This window comes from Nyctibius grandis, chromosome 7 (assembly GCF_013368605.1).
Source record: "Nyctibius grandis isolate bNycGra1 chromosome 7, bNycGra1.pri, whole genome shotgun sequence".
In the NCBI taxonomy this organism is placed as follows: domain Eukaryota; kingdom Metazoa; phylum Chordata; class Aves; order Nyctibiiformes; family Nyctibiidae; genus Nyctibius; species Nyctibius grandis.
The window spans coordinates 53,420,040-53,437,251 of NC_090664.1; the positions used below are offsets into that span (position 1 = coordinate 53,420,040).

The 17,212-nt window shown below is 41.8% G+C and overlaps 1 protein-coding gene across 6 annotated transcripts in view; it reads right to left on the bottom strand.

Moving 5' to 3' along the window:
- The window catches only part of SCN5A (sodium voltage-gated channel alpha subunit 5), a 173,677-nt gene that overhangs the window by 97,327 nt on the left and 59,138 nt on the right, over window positions 1-17,212 (bottom strand). For 3 of the 6 annotated variants that reach the window (XM_068404979.1, XM_068404978.1, XM_068404980.1), the window contains exons 11-13: window positions 14,770-15,171; window positions 5,785-5,917; window positions 2,017-2,255 (exon numbers count right to left, since the gene is read on the bottom strand). In XM_068404979.1, the coding sequence (XP_068261080.1) occupies window positions 2,017-2,255; window positions 5,785-5,917; window positions 14,770-15,171 (774 nt within the window). Of the gene's footprint in view, window positions 1-2,016; window positions 2,256-5,784; window positions 5,918-11,873; window positions 11,908-12,291; window positions 12,303-14,769; window positions 15,172-17,212 lie in introns of those variants that run through there. The other 3 variants (XM_068404983.1, XM_068404981.1, XM_068404982.1) reach the window with 3 other exon arrangements.

Here is a 17,212-nt window from a genome sequence, read left to right on the forward strand (position 1 = left end):
ATATCTCTAGGCAGTGCTGAGAAACTCACAGCGAGGTAATCATATTTTTTTTGCAAAAATTTGCAAAATTTGCTTTGCAATTCCTCCCCCTGCTCCTTGACTCTACTTCCTTGTTGGCACCTGGCGCAGCCCCACTCAGCCCCGGCAGGTCTGCAGGAGCCGTGTTGGCAGGAGGGATGCCAAGGGCTAAAGTTTCACTGCCTGTGGTCTACAAAGGGAGAAGCTGATCTGCCAAAAGCAGAACAAGGAGCAGACACATTTACTATCCCAGGTGCCAGGGGGGGAAATGGCAGCATTGCCACCTGCTCTGGTGGATACTGGGTACAAAGGATTTTTTTTAGGTCATCTTAGAAGGCCACAAATTGTTGAGCAACAAGGAAGGCTGGCTTCAAAGTGGAGCTGGATGCAGTCCTGTGAGACGACTTTCCGAGCTACCCTTATCTACTGCTTTCCACAGAGGGCAAGAGTGTGGGTTTGAAGCAAGAGAGACCCAAACAGATTTTCACTTAGCACAACAACAGAGGGAGATTTGCCAAGACACAGCAGCTGAAAAACTGCAGACTGGTCTCACAGCCTAGGAGAAGAATATCAACCTGCCCAAAGAGGCCCAGAGCTAAGAATAACAAGGACCAAAGTAAAGAAAAAAATCCATATGTGACGTATGACATATGTTAGTGTCCCATGTACAACATGTAGTGTCCCTGCATACTTCCACTACCGTTGATGGTCACTACAGTCATTGGCCTCCAGGACGTAGTTCACCTTATCCAAAAGTAAATGTCTTTAAAACATCTCATTAATTGTGCCTTAAAATTGTCCATTACTCTCCATTGACTTTAAAGGGAGACAAAAGCAACCAGCTCTGACAGAGACTCCTACACTGTAAATACCTAAAGTTAGGCAAGGTGAATCCCACTTTGAGATACTGCAGCCTTTGTTTTTATAGAAAGAAAGGGCTTTTTTCAACTCCGCTGTGAGCTTCTCAAGTGCAAACTTGGCAGCTTCCACTTTCCGGGGTACTCCAGACTTACTTACGGTCCTATAGAATATCTCTGCTTCTGCCACTAAATTTTAGGGGCAATTCCACCATGCCATAGCATTCCAATACAGACTCTTCTAGAATTAAAAGGCTTTTAAACATTAAGTTCTAAAGCAGTAAAACACGGTAACTTTTAAGCATAATCTCAGAGAAAGACCATTAAAGAAAAAGCTTCCATTTTGTAGTAACTGTAGAATTTTAGTGGCCCCCTGGGTTAAGAAATTGTACTACATCACCTCTGCAAAGGCATTTCTGCTCTCCCTACAGCTCGGCTGTAGATCTGTCACTCTGCTTTTCCTCGGATAAGTGCGGTCTCTAAGCTACTTTGCAGCTCTCTCCCTTGCTGCTCCAGCTTGCACATTAAGAGTTTCCCCTCGAAGCATCAGCCATGCTTTGCTCCATGTCCCCTCTGCCCCGGGGTTTGCATGGGACCCAGCACACACAGCTGGAGAAGGCAGGGAGGCACAGCAGGACATAGAGGGACATACATCAAATGTACCATAGGCACCTTCCCGCATACATATCTAGATATGCTCAGGCACCACTCTATTTCCCTCCAAGATCTTGCCTCGTTTTTTTTCTGTAGTTTTTTTTGACTTAAAAGTCAATATTAGTCACCAAGAACTCCTGCCTTATCATTGCTTTACCAGAAATCCCAAATAAACCTTGTTGATCTTTATCTTATCTCATTTTCTTAAACAGATACAAACTAGAAACCTATCAGGAACAGCCCAGAAACATGGCTTTAATGGTTACTAATAACACTAGAATATGTTAGTTTAATAAAAATAGATTCTTGTCCTTCATTAATTTGTCTTCACTCCCAGAAAGAGGTGACTATGTGGACCCTCTTGACATGTCACAGGCAAAACGATACTGACAGTGTATCAAAACGGGATCTTCCCAAGCCACAGCCAAAACTTTAAAAAGCAGGAAATACACTCCTCAGGTAGCACTTCAAATTGACATTCACTCACCAAATTGCCTATGTAAAGCATGTGGTCAAACTCCTTCGTCATCTTGTAATGCTCCAAGGCCATGAAGAGCGTGTTCAGCACAATGCAAAGGGTGATGGTGAGGTCGGTAAATGGGTCCATTACCACGAACTTGACAAATTTCTTGATTAAAAGCCAAAGCGGGCAGCAATCCCAAATGAGAAATTTAACAGCAAAGTGGTTCCAGCAGGGAGGACATTTCTGGTGTGATTCCTCAAGCTCTAAGTCACAAGCAGTAAAGTAACAGTCAATTCACACTGAGTTATATGACAAGAGAACACTTAAAATGACTCATAACACAGAGGAAGGCCCCTGAATTACCCCAAACTTTTTTTTAGGATAAAAATATTTCTGTCCTAACAGGCTGGCAAATTACACACTTTGGGGTTTTTGCCAGTTGACCTGCACTTAGCAGACAGTAACCTATTCTGAAAGTAATAACCGTTTAAAAGTGTAACAAGCAAAAAGGAAGAATCACATTAAATATATAAAGTCCAGTATTATATATGGGCTCAGATTTTTACTCTGTTGTCCATTTTGGCAATCTCAAATGGATAATACGCTACCTTCATTTAACTTAGATTGGAACATATTTTTTTCATTCCCAGGTCCCATTTTAGAAGTATCTTAATTAATACCTTTTAAAGCAGCTAAGAGATGAAAGAGCTTAAATCAAATATTTAGAGCTGATTTAAGCACTTGAGAGCCAGAGTATCACTGGTTATCCATAGGATTTCTGTTCTTGATGTGCAACCCAAAAAGGCATTAAGCATCTGATTTCTTCTGAAAGGCCCACATACAAAATCAGGGGAGTGCATAAGTCAGTTTGAAAATGCTACTAAAGCTCCACTGTGCTTTTTAAAGGTGATTTTAAAATATTGCCTAAAATGCAACTTTTATATGTTCATTTTATTAGAGCACAAAAGAATTGAAATAGCTTCATAAGTATAATTTGTGTTAAACGGTGAAAAAGAAAAGCCAAAAAAAGATAGTTAATGGCTTAAGGATAATGATTAGTGGAATTGCTTAATGCTTTCTTTTTCTGATTCCTTTATGGGCATGGAATGCTGTATAACGGTTTTAGTCTATATAATTAGAACCTGCACTGATAACAGGAAAACTACAGCCAGGGCTGTTATTTCAATCAGTTTATAAACAGCCTCCTCTCTCAAGCCAGGATGCATTCCCTGTGCATTTTCCTTCACTGGACAACAGAACTGCAGTATTACATGTCTTCTAGCAAGCTTTCAAAATATCGGATGATGTTTTCCATGCACAAGTCTCGCAAAAACACCTACACTGCTCCGAGATCTCTGGGAAACCAAATTGCTCCCAAGAAATAACTATGTCTTTCCAGCCTCCAAACAGAGGGTTTACAGATAAGTACCTAAAATGATGTGAGAACCATCCACGTCCCAAACAATTTTAATGCAAAATCCTAATTTTACATTTTTTTTTTGGAAACCTGCCCCAAAGTTTGGGGCAGTTACTTCCTAAGGGACATAATTTTCCAGGTAAACCCAGAAGAACAGATCTGTCTATATCCATACTCCTCATAATCACTTCTAACGAACCCTGCCTATTCCACTGTTATTAATTTGGGGACCTTCATGATGGACACACATCAGATGTGTGACTCTTTTCTCTGAGGCTCCACACTCAACACAAGCCCCTTTAGGTCCAGGTTGCTGCTGAAGGGGGTAGTTTCATCCCTCTCAGCCTCAGCCACATGTTATTTCTCTGTCTTTTTGCCAGCTTTTGTGCTCCTGGACCTTCTGGATGAGCTGATCCGGCTGAAGAGCAATTGTTTGTACAGTCTAATCAAACTTCAGGAAGACAGCAAGGGAAGGAGGAGGGTGTGACTGTCCTCTTTTGGCAGTGATGTGGCATTAAAATGGTTTAAACCAATTAAGAACCCATGTCCTTTCCCATGATGGGTGACCTTTGGAAATCACAACAGATTTAATAGTTTTTGAAAGACACCTGCAAAAGGAGAAGTAAAATTACACTAATCTGCTTTTTTCTGCTACTTTATATTTTTTTTAAAAAAAAAAAAAGATCAGAAAAACACAGTCAAAGCTTGTGTTGGAGGTATTTTTCCTCGTATTTTTAAATGAAAAATAACCTAAGTCCTACCTTGACTGCAAGGCTTTGCAATGTCTGGGAAAAACAAGGAGGTGATGACTATCCGAGAGTTGAGAACAGAAACCAGGTAACTAAAGGGGAAAGGGTTTCTGGTCTGGCTGTTTCGCACAGTTTGACACAAATCATACAGCTATTATTACAGTTAAAGCCTGTGATACATTTCATTCTGATTTGATATTCCTCTTGTTGTTAACAAGTATTCAATTTCAATGACTAATCAAAGTCTGAGAGTTAGAAAATCTCTGATAAGGATTGAAACAGCCTTCTTCTATATGAGGCTAAAAATGTACATCCTCTGAGTTAACACAGACTTGATGGTCTCTATTTCTGTGGTAAAAAGTAATAGACAGTACCATTAAATAAATAAGAAGTTGTCCAGCTCAGGCTTTTTAGGCATTCTTAACATGTTACAAAGAAGCAAATCAATCACAAAGCTAATTGCTAAAAACCCCACAGAAAACAAATAAAACCTTTGCAGACTACACTAAACACTGGAATAGACTGAAATGATTATTTACCTATTAAGAATATAACTCTTTATTTATTTAAAAATATATATATCTGTTCTGGCCACAATACTGCTGAATATAACCACAGGCGATGGTAAAAAGCTGAGAAAGAAGAAAGACTTTGTGGTTACATGCTGGACTGTGTCTCTAAAGAGCTAGGTCCAATCCCTTTCTGTGAGGCATCTCCCAAACAAGTCCCTCCATCTTGCCTTGCCTACCTACTCATCAGCAACACAGAGAATAACGCTGCAGGAGAATCCAAAATTTCCCTTGCTCCCCGCTGCCTTCTTGACAGACTTTGTTCTATACTCTTAGTTGCCACCTCCTATCTTGTCTCAATTTACAATGTAGGAGACACGAGGAGCTGTAAGAAGCCCTTTCATGCTGCACATAAAGAGACGAAAAACGTGTTGTCTTGCTATGAATTGTTGTCTTGCTATCAACAAATTTGTGAAAGGGAAATGCAAAGTTTCAGTGTATAGAAAGACAGAGAAAGGAAATCCTCCTGCACCTAATGAGAAGCCTGATGAGCAATGTAAAAATTTGCTGAGAAATATTTGCATGGACAAACGGGTCCTTTGAGCATCCTTAAATTTCACAGTGGGATTCAAACACCCACCAAACTCTTGTGTCCCACTAGCTGCTCTGCAAGGAGAAGACATTCCTCCTCCACTACTTGGAAGTTCTACACATAGCTGGTGACTGCACATGCTGGACTTCACATCAGCTCCAGAGAGATGAGTTATAAATGTATGTCCAGTCACTCAAACATTCTGGTGCTCCACTACCCTGCATCTTGGTTAGCCCTGTGTAAATCAAATGCCAGGGGGGCCCAAAGTGTTACCACATCTGAATCTGATGGCCAACTTTTTGTTGGGATTTTTACAAGTCCATGGGTAAGATAGATAGTGATTATATTGCCTTCTGTTACAGCTTCATCTATATATCGTATCTATATTGTAGGGGTTGCAATAACTATCTATAATGCCTTCTTGCAAAATAACAAGAGTTTGATACTAGAGTCTTTTGTGCCACTTTGTTCCTGCCAATCAACATGCACATGGCTTTGAGTTGGGGAACTAAAGACGTGCCTTACCTTCCAGGGCACTGGTGATGACGCTGACAGCGCTCACGGCCCTCTGCCTCTGAAAGGGCTCATCTGAGTGGTCCACCGACGGGCGGTGGGGCATTAAAAGCTGCTTCTTGCTTGCCTCGTCTGAGGGAGAGGTCTGTTTAAAGGAACACATTGTATCAGCAGAATAAAAACAAGGCAGATATGGGGTAGCATTTTCAAAATTGCCTAAGTACTGTTTTTCCCATCCAAAAAGTCCAAAGCTCACTGATTTCCCAATTAGACACATGCTGATGGGGTACTGCTTTTGAACATGGCACTTTGACAAATTTTGGAAACTTTGCCCTGCCCTTTACCTTCATGTGAACATGTGAAAGATTCAGATGGAAATAAAGGGACTCTTCTGATGCTGGAGGAACAGCAGTGCTGCTTTACCATGCTCTTTGCTTATGAAAGAAGCCCTGCTTAATTACATTAATTACTCCATTATTTCTGAAATGCGTTAACTACTTAATTATACTCTAGAAGAGGAAAAAGGGGTGTGGGTAACAGCTCCATTACAGGCCTCTGATATCGTACCAAGCAAACTGAGTCCTCAACACATGTTTTTTCTTGTTCTGAAACACTGCCAGATCTCAGGAACATATTGTCATTCTGGTGATCTTTGGTGTCACAGATTCTGAAGCTCTGTAATTAGGGGCAAATCTCAGCTTCTTTTTCTCAGGAAAAATAAAAAAAAAAAACCAAACTATCTAGTTCTCATGTTTCTCAAGCAAAAGCTTAAAAAAACCCCAAAGAAATCAAATACCAGAAAAACAGAATGCCCAAACTGTCTTTATTAATGTTTCATTTTTAAATTAGTTTTATGCTTTTTGAAGGCTTGGCTTCTGAAGTCAGCCAGAAACACAGTATAGCTGCAGACACAGACTGTCTTAAATACTTGTTATTGTCAGCTCACAGGAGCAAGATGTTAAGACTTTTACTATTACAAGCTCCCACTTCATACAGAGACAAATCCTGCTTGCTTTACTCTCCAGCTCTCCCACAGGAAGAAGGAAAGGTGGTGGTTGAGGCCAGGTTCAATGCCATTCTCTGTCACAGACCTCTTGATCAAGACACTCAGTCTCCCATAATAAATGTTTTAACAGCCCCTGTCCTGCTCCTCCAAGCATACATGCTGTGAGGTCCGAGACACAGTGTAAGCAAGCGAGATGCACTGTAGATAGATGGGTCCTGATGCTCTTGCAATATACCTCAAGGAAATGTGAAAGGAGAAGAGATTCCTATGAAGATGGAAATCTCTGGTTTATACAGATGTCAGAGTAGCTGCTTTTGCTTCTCCATAGTCAAATGAGCTACAAGAAATGGATTCAGTCTTCTGGATCTCCTCTCATCTCTTGGGTCTGAAATGGCTCTAACCACCCTGAGCAGCATCCAGGATGACAACTGGGATGAGCCATGGGCAGCAGCTCCACAGCTCTGCTGTCTGTGCCTGGGACATGCACCCAGAGGGACTCAGGATCCCTCCTCTTCACCATTTCTCTATCAAAACTGCTCTTCAAGAAAGGCAATTCCATGAGAACAGTGGGAGAAAAGCACTGAAGCTCTATGAGCTGTCTTTCTGGAGCATGACCTCTTCAGGGCACGGGACATCCCCATGTCAGGTGGTTGCACAGGACAAAGCCACTTGGCCACTGGTTCAAACTGAAAATAAGTCAGGATACTGGTCCCAGGTCACTTCAAAGTACTGCAGTTAAAAATACCAATTGCTGCAAGACCAGAGAAGAGTAAGGACTTTTTAAGCAAGCTCTTAAAACGTTAGCTAAGCCAGGAAAGTGGTAATGCGTCAAAAAGGCTTTTTTAAAAAAAATTTTCTCATTTGCTAAAACAATTGGCTCATTGTCCATTGAGTTACTGACGCAGTCATCTCAAAAGGAGAGGTGTAATCAGAATCTATTCAAAGAGACTCCTACTTGTGCACAATGTGACAAGAAAACACTCTATCCTTGGCTTAGGAGATGGGGAAACCAGAAGCGGTATTTCAGATGCATTAGTTCACTTGATTCCCTTCACCTCAAAAACATCCAATAAAAACCAAAGAAACAACAAATGTTTTATTAATGAAGAAAACATCTACAAAAGTGCATAAACATTCGCATCAGTTTGGAGTACATAACAAATACATGGGACTGAAAAGAAATAACTAGACAAGGAGATAAAAAGTATGAGGAGACAAACTTCTAAGTAGAGTAAACTATGAAAGTAAAAGCAAAGAACAAGGAAAGAAAGCCAAATAAAACCCCAACTCTTCCAGCTTCCTTGTCTGTAGAATGAACCATAAGAAAACCTCAAATTCCAAATTCCTCTGATCATCTAACTCTTTTTAAACTGTACCATCTTCCCATCCCACCTGACCCAAAGCTTAGGACACACTAGTAACATATCTTTAGACAACCTCGTCCCCAGAAGTACCAGTTTTCTGACTGTCAAAGATACTACATTTCTATTCATGCATGCAGAAGTGCTTGCAGAAGTTATGGGTTGCTGGCCTTTATCTGAAAGATATCTTTTACTCACAGGTGTAAAGAGAATTCACTGCAGAGGTAAAAAGATGAAGGAAAAACATTCAGAGATTCATTCGTTCTATTTTTTGATTTAGCTAAACCAGGGTAAATGAAAGGTGTAAGTTAAACAGGTTTTGCATATCCTTCATTAAAAAAAATAACAGGGAACTGACTTTTCCCCTAGGTTTGATGTGATATTCCCAACCCAACAAGTTTTTTAAGTCGCTTTATTTTTCTTTCCAGCATCCTCAATCCTACCACCTGTGTCAGAAGAAGCGGTCCCCAAGACTTCAGGAGTCCTGCTGGAGTCAAGGGGACTGTTTGCAGTGTGCCATCCTCCACGTGCAAAGGGGTATTTCTGAAGGAGACATGTGCATGGCTCCTTCCTTCCTTCCTTCCATCTCTGGATGGGTGAGCTGGTGCAATTTGCTGCTGGACCGTGTTGAGAGCAAATCAACTGTGCTTGATAGCCACCCACCCACCCAGGTGCAAGTGCCCCCGAAGCCAGCTGCTCCCTGCCAGCCACTTGGCAGCGAGCTCACAGCAAAGATTCATCCCCAGAGCCAGGACACAGTGTCTGGCAGGCAATGTTGGGGTGTAAGGAATGCTCCTGTGCTCTTGCAGGAGGACATGGTCTCTTTACCAACAGAGCAGTAAATCTATCACGTAGTCAGCTTGCAATTTACTATAAAGTGTTTTTCCAGGAAAGGAAGTTTCTATCCAGGTGAATTGCTTAAAATTATTGAAGTTAGTTAGGGAAGTTTATGAGCTTTTGTTCTTTGTAAAGAATAGATATGTGAGGGGTTTTTTTATTATTTATTTTAGAACAGAGTTACCTAATAGTCACGCAAGGAACTGGCAGGTTTTGCACTCTGAGATAGAGAGCAGTTCCAGGAGCTGGACAGGCAAGCAGCATAAAGACTATTATCATTACAGAGAGAATATACACAGGCACAGTTGTTCATTGTACTTATATTTCTATAGAAATTAAGCAAAAATAACAACAGTCCCTACAGTTATGCAAGGAGTCTCCTTAGGACCCAGAGGAGAAATCACAAGGGAGCTAAACACAGGCACCTCCAGCAGGACAAGATTATTTGTGTTGCTCCCTGATTGACTGCAAATGTTTCTCCTTTGGATTAGCTAAATTCTATAGGGACAAATATACTGTTCAGTAATTTACATGTAAATGAGGATGCATAACATTGCAGAATTATTTTCTTCTGAGTGCCTGCAGTTCCGAGTTGTGTCAATACTGTTATGTGAAGGTGGGCTTATACTTGGCAGCATTTTAAAGACCACATTTGGGAACTGGGACAGGTTTAATTTTCCTTCCACCGTAAAAATCTTTTCAAGCATAAAAAGAGGTGGACAGGCCACACTATGAACAATGGACCCAGTAAGGCACTAGCACAAATATTTAATGAGATTGAAGGTGACCATAATAACGCACAGCATTAAAAAGAAGCCATTTAATTTTGTGGATACTTGATTATTTAAACAGATGCGCTGTAAACTGAAACAGCTTGCAATATTTGTGACAAATATGAATAATTTCTACTTAGGATGTGCTAAAGTACGGTCTCAAATGAGCAGAAACCAAAGCCACAGTGACAACTCTCTATGCGACAGCGGCCGAGGGCTAGCTAGCTTTCATCCATATGACTTATTGGTGGTGATTTTTGGGTGACTTATTTTGTTGAGCTTTTTCTGAACATAGAAACTGCTAACACTTTGTCTTTTCACCAGTCCCATGGCAAAGCAAGAAGGGGAAAAAAGAAATTTTACCTCGAGGCAGTTTTAGGGTCAACAAGAAAACCTCAAACCAGTGTGGTCAGCAAAACTGCTTTATGCTTAGCAAGAACAAAAGCCAAGCTCTTTTTTTTTTGTATAAAAAAGACCCCAAAAAATGTTTATCTAAAGATAAGCTTCTAGATCCTTAGTTTGGGACGTCAATAAGCAGCCTGGCCTTTCTTAAGGGCTCATTCCCCAGTAGTTTTCACTACTATCAAGCTAGAAATACTGGGCATTTCCAGTTTCCTAAAAGAAAAAAAAATATGTGCAACCAAGAGGAAATTCAGGAAAGGTTGTATGTGCAAGAGGGAGACACCAGGTCCCTCCAACCTCCACCTCACTGCTCATCCCAAACCCATGTCATGGGTGGCCCTGCTCCGCTGCTGGGCTGCTGGCAAGCTCTGGTGAGCAAGTGAGAACAAAGCAATGGAGACCACCAGCTAACAGCCAGCTGCTCACTTGCAAACAACCACCCCCTCGGTCCCATGTCTGTCTCTCTGCCACTTCTAATCTCCAAAACAGTTGGAATGTCAGGGTAAACCAGAAAACCCCTGTGATATCCCTGCAGAGTTACAGAAAGGGCTCCAGTTGGCTTTAGGAGGCAAGAGGGGATGCTGCCATGTGTATTTTTTTAACCCTCAAGAAATTCTTGAAAACTGGAGGCAACATCTTAATCATCCTCATCACACCCCATGGATAAATTGAGCGCCAGATAGAAGCTCATTAACTTAATCCAATTCTGTTCAAACAGATCAATACCTTGTTGAAGGGAGATGTTATTCTAGCCTCTTAAATAACTAAGAAACACCAAGACACAACAGAGCAATACATAGCTACAAATAAATACTACAAGAATACGCAGAAACTTTAGTTTGTAATGTGCCCTGAAGTTACTTACATGATGTATAGACTTTCTCTAAAAAAGGTGAAAGCCCAAACTCCCAGCCCAGCAATCAGCAGGAGTATAAAAACATATCATTTTTCAAACCTCTCAGTCTCAGGACAAGCCAAAAAAAAATTAGGACTTTAAGCATAGTCACCAGGTCCTGCTTGTGTCTTATTTACAGTTAGGTAAGTCTGATAAAATCAGCAGCTGCACCACTTGAAGAAAGCTGGTAGGAAAACAGGACCAGCAAAGGGTGCAGAGATGCATGGGTTCCCTGCAGAGGATAGGATGTCTCTCCTCTCGCTCAGGCTGTGCACTGAAGCCCCTGGTGACTTGGCATGACCACTTTGATGCAGAAGACTGCATGGACAGATGCATGGACCATGCTGTCCATGGCCAGCAAGCCTGCTGACCAGTCAGACTACCCCAGCTCACAAGACTGATGAGCCTAAGCACCATTCATTGAGATTTTTTGAAATCTCTCCTGTTTCACTAGCTGTATTTAGGGATTAGGGGGAGGAGATGGAAAGTACAAGCACACTTGGTTTCTCATGGAAACACACTCACGTTCATCTGTGCCAAGCAGCCAGGGCCATCTGAACAGCATTTGAAACTGGCTTCTTTAGCTTACACACTCTTCTTCAGCCAAGTGTCAGAGACCATTCATCTGAGTCACCAGCCTGAATAGTGGGATAATCTGCTGCACCCACCCCTCTCGTGGGAGAGGGCACAAGCTGCACAGATGCCTTCATGTCAGCTCAGCTGCCACTCGCAGCCATTCCCGTGGGCAAACGGCCCTTGGCTGGGACACGGGGTAGCAGTTACAATGACACAAAGGCATGAAAGTTGTTCATCGTGGTCCTAACTACTTTGTCTGGGGTAAAATCTTCAGGCGGAATGCTGCTAAAGCTGATCAGGCTAAAATTCTCAGAAGTGGTTAGTGACTTTTTGTGTTTTCCCTGAGAAACCTTAGGAGGGCCAGTCTGAAATCATCTGCTGAAACTATGGTCTCCTTAAGGTCTGCAGGTTGGAAACTCAAAACCAGAGATGGTCAGATCTTGCTTGATGTTTACTCTGCCTTTTAAATCAGAAGTGCTTTTCCAAGCTTTCTCCAAGCAGAATTCAGTGGTCTCCCCCCTCAGTAGCAATCAGACAGGTCTGTGTTATGTTCATCTGATACTACTGAGCATCACAGAGGGACTTAAACAAATGCATCTAAAGCTGTAAAATGTTTTGCCAGCTCCATCATCTCAGATGTTGCATTTACATCAGTGAAGCCACAATTACACCTCAGGAAGCTGCAAGTCAGGGCTTAACACAAATTACAGTGATGCCTTCTCATGGACCGGTCCTTCCTTTCTTGTTCAGGGAAGATACAACAGCGAGCACAAGTGGGTCCCTGTGGGCTTAGAATCATACAAAATAAATACCAACAGCAGGGTCTGTGGGTTAATGACGTAACTTCAACTTCACCCTGCAACATCTTTCTTTTGCCTCCCCCAAACATATCGAGAGACTATAAAAAGAAGCCAGAGCTGCTAACAAAGAAAAACTCAACTTCAAATTTTAACAAGAAAAAGCCGAAAACAATCAAACACAAAGCCCCGAAGTGTGTTGATTTATCTCCGAGCACACTGAGGTGTTGGATTTGCTATTTCCTTTTGCCTGCGCTCCACAGCTGAGGCTGCACGTTTGCGCCCAGCGCTTATGGTTCCTGTGCTGAATACATCTGTACAGCAATGGGCTTCTTGCCAATTAGCTTTTAACTCCAGCTCACATTTTCTGGATAGATTAGATACCAAACCTGTTTTGCAGAAGACACAACATCCTTCACATTGCATCACTGAATGAGCATCTGTTACTGTAGTGCCTGGGTGTTATTTCCTAGATGACCAGGGAACTGCCAAGTGAGCTCACCCACCCAGGCCATTTAATTTTCAACATCCATTTTTTTAAAAGGCAGGAGGCTGGCAAACGAAAAGAAATGCCAGCAGAGCTCAAAGCCTCCCTGTCACCTCAAGGCTCAATCCTGTAAAATACCAATATTTCCTGTGAAAGGTTGAGTGCTCTCATGCTTTGTTAAGCTTTTTCTGACAGCTGGGAGAGCCTCAGCAGCCCGCAGAGCTGCTTTCCTTACAGAAAAAAGGGGGACATCCACTGCTCATCTAGTAAGGCCTTTCTACTTCGGTTCAGAATTGTTTTTAAACAGATGCACAAACTCTTTCTTCCACAGTTCCTTTAATGCACAGCTTTTTTTTGCACCAAGCTAAGTCCAATAAAACTCTGCCATCTACAAATAGTGCTTCTGTTGCTCAGCTGTATAGAGACTGCTCTCAGGACTGGTCTTCCTTGTCTGCAGAGAGTAAAAATGGGAGTATCAATGTCCTAAATGAACGAAGGTGTGAACATCTGAAAAAGCAGCAACAGCCTCAAAACTGTCAACAAAACAGATAATTCTCACACTGTCCAACTTCCCACGTGCAGCACGGCCCCTCCTCTCATGTACAGTGTGAGAGTCTATTTGCAGGACTACAGGGAATGCCCAGATAGGTGAGGAAAAAAATTCAATCCAAAACTTGAAAGGGAAGAAGCTGCCTGGCTCTGGAGAAAAAAGCTACTTCTCAATTTACTGATAATCTGACACCACGGCTGGGATCCATCTCAGTCACCTCTCTCTTCAGGAAATATCTTGCCTAATACATGTTAGAATCACTCGTGCTTATTTCTCCACCAACGTAACCCATTTTTGGCACCTTGTTACTCTGAGTGCGTTTCATCTCACCTGACTCGACATGTGCAATACGGAGTTATTCACCCTGGGCTCCCCTTGTAGTTAAAATGAACAGAAAGAGGCACTTCTAGGGAGAGAGATTATTCTGACCCATTTTAGATCTCTAAGATGAAATAAATCCTGCACACACTGACTGTAGTGACGAGACCTCCATTGCTTTAAAGACTGTTGAGAGTGATGAGGTCCAATGTAGATTATCTACATTAAAAGAGATAAATTCCCACCACATCAAACCAGCAACCTGTCCAAATTGCCCTGCCTACGTAGCAGCTATTTCCAAAACACCATCTCATGGTTTTCCAGGTGAATTTGTGCTTGCATCCTAATGGTATGAGTCTTCATAGTTTTATGTACAGCCTTATTAAATATTTTGCAGCAGTGGTGCTTTGCAACAAAGATCCTGGCAATCTGTAAAAGGCTTGAACTCTGTTGACCATCTGCTCATCTTTCCTGGGTGTTATTTGAACTGGATGCTAAACCCTTCTGGGAACTACCTTTGGAGTGTAAAAACAGCACCCCACAAGTAGCTATACAGAAGATCAGAGGTTAGATGCACAAAGATAGCAACCAGTGGGAGAAGACGCAGTCTCAAGATGGCAAGACTCACACTGAATCATTTTAAAAACATCATTTTCTAGCCACCGGACTATGTCAGCTATTCAAATGTCAAAAGAAACCAACTTTAAAAATGTCCCTACAAGAAAAGAAAATTCATATCAAACCCAGGATTTAGTTATTTGCCTCCAGCCAGCTCTGAAGAGTAAGTCTCACCAGAAGTCATGAATCTCTCTTATGTGGCACTAGACACACGTTGCTGTGTGAATTAGCCCAGTGTCTTCCCACCCCATCTAGGATGGTGGGTCTGAGTTTCTCACTACAGACTGCATATCATGTAAATAGATTACAGCAAACTCCAACAACATTTAGAAGGAAATTAGAGCGTGAATCACATACAAAAGTTATAAAGTACTCACCAGGTCGCCTGTCCCAGGTTTTTCCATAATAACTGGGGGGAGCAGTAACCCTGCAGGAGAAGTAGGGTCTGGGTTGAGTGCCCCGGTGCCTCCTCCTATCAGGGAAACCACACCATTGCAATCCACTGAGCTGTTCCTTTTGCCCGTCTGGGTGTAGTTGGGAGTAGTAGGGTGAGAACTATGGCTCACTTGACTTTGCACGCTTGGACGCCTCCCAGATCTTGGAATTAAGAGAGAGCCCCGGTGGCTTTCATTTTCCCCAGCAGTGCTGATCTCATCATCGGCAAAATCTGTTTCGGAGCCAGTGTCTGTGCCACGGAGTCGGAAACTGAATATGCTTCCGTGGCTGGTTCTGCGCTTCACAGAGTTTGCACTGGGACCATAACTAATGCCAAGGAGAGTCTAGAAACCCCCGGAAAGGAAAAAGGGGAAAGAGAAACAACATTTTGCAACATATTTTCAGGAGCGAGGAAGGTCTGGGAAGAGCAGTAAGTTCCATTTTAAATCAAGTTCTTCAGAGAAAGACTTAATTACATTTATTCAACCTTCGCAAGTTAAGAGGTTGAAATAATTCCTAGCCATTAAGTATTTGTCTAATACTCAGCAGTTAAAGATGTATTGAAACACGAAGGGTCAAGGTGGCATTCACCTCATAGCATGATACTCCCTTTGCTTCTACTCCCTCCCCATCTGATAAGTGCCAACGGACCTGGGAAGGCAGCACAAGGAGTGGAAGACAGGAGCAGGGAAGGGGATCCAGCTCCAGTTTACCGCATTATCACACATCTTCATAACAGCTAGGGAAGGAACGTTGCAGTGGAAGAAGAAGAGATAAAGAAATAGGGCAGGAAATGAACTGCAGGGAAAATGAGAAGAGGAGGGAAGAAGGAGAAGCAGAATACGACGGAAGAAGGTGATAAAGGAAAAAAAAAACAAGAGCAAGAAGAGGGATATGGTTTATTAGTTTGTATAATGATTATCCCCCAATGCACATAGCTGCTTTAAGGGGTAGGTAAGCTCAGTACACAGCAGTCTCCCTCACACCCAAATATCAGCCTTGACGATCCACTCTGACACCAGCTAGTGAGAGTGCAACTCTGACAGAGCATCAGCAAGACGTAGCCAAGCACTAAACACATCTAAACCCTGGCAGAGTAAAAAGGATGTTCAGAAAATGCATAAGGAATTCAAGTCTATCCCCTTACTCATATCTGAAGAGGAAATTATTGGAATAAGAGCATTTAGGCAGAACATACTTTTGATTTTATGGCCTGTACGGAATTTTCAGCTTCTTCAGAACTTTCTCATGAGCCAAGTATATATGAAGAGGGGTCAGATCTCCACAGCATCCACAAACCAGACAAACCAAATGAAGCCTGATTTCATTTCGCACTGTAGCTTACACCACTGAGTTATGTAATGATGCTATTTTGTGACACTGGTACAAGGAAGAGCACAAAACCCAGGCCCCTTCTACCTAACAACAACCCATTTGGATCACTACCAAATTTTAACTGGTCAAAAATCCATGCCTGGGTTTCCATGGCACAGTCATTGAGACTGATTTCCGATGGCAACACACTTCCAGCTGCTCACATTGCATCTGAATGATGACTCAGCCTTACTCCCTCCAACCATGCCAGACACAGCCTTGCAGAGTAGATTTACTATAAGCTTTGAAATGTGTCTCCCATGTTTCTCATGCATATGACATCCAGGGGCGACAAGTGAAAACAAGAAATATTAATCTAAGAAACAAACTGGCAATGCACAGCTCCAATCCACCGTCATTCTGGTACGTGGTGTCTTGAAACCCATCCAGAATTAAGCAAAAGAGCAATTTTAGCTTTAACAAAGGTGTAATTTGTAACGCAACCCACTCAACCAATGAGACAACAACAAAAACTATTAGATTAAAAAATGCATGTCATTTACAGAAATCCAGCTCTGTGTAAATTTTGTAGAGCTGGGGAGTCATTAATTGGTCACATTTACTTACATTACTTACATATTTTCTATGAGCTTTTTATGGCTGCCAAATATCCCTAAATTCACTGACAACAAAATATAAAAAGACTTAGCCCATTACATGGCTATTCAAAAAAAAAACCAAACTGATTCAAACTTTGCCCTTAGTTAAGAAAAGACAAATTATCTGAAGTTATTTATGATCATTTGGTGCATACAGCATGTGCAGATTCATATTCATGCATGTCACTAACATTTATATAAAACCCTGTTTAACATAGTCTCACTCTACTTTTTTTCCCTGCAATAGAAAGTAGAAACAAGTGCCACACCGTTTTGACTTGAAGGCAACTAGCAAAGGAATATAAAAATGTTAATAACATCTTTGTATAGCATTTAAAAAGCCCTCAGAGACAAGTTTCCTCCTTTTCTCCTTTCTTTTCTTTTTAAGCTTTGCAGGTTTCTTCTAAGAATT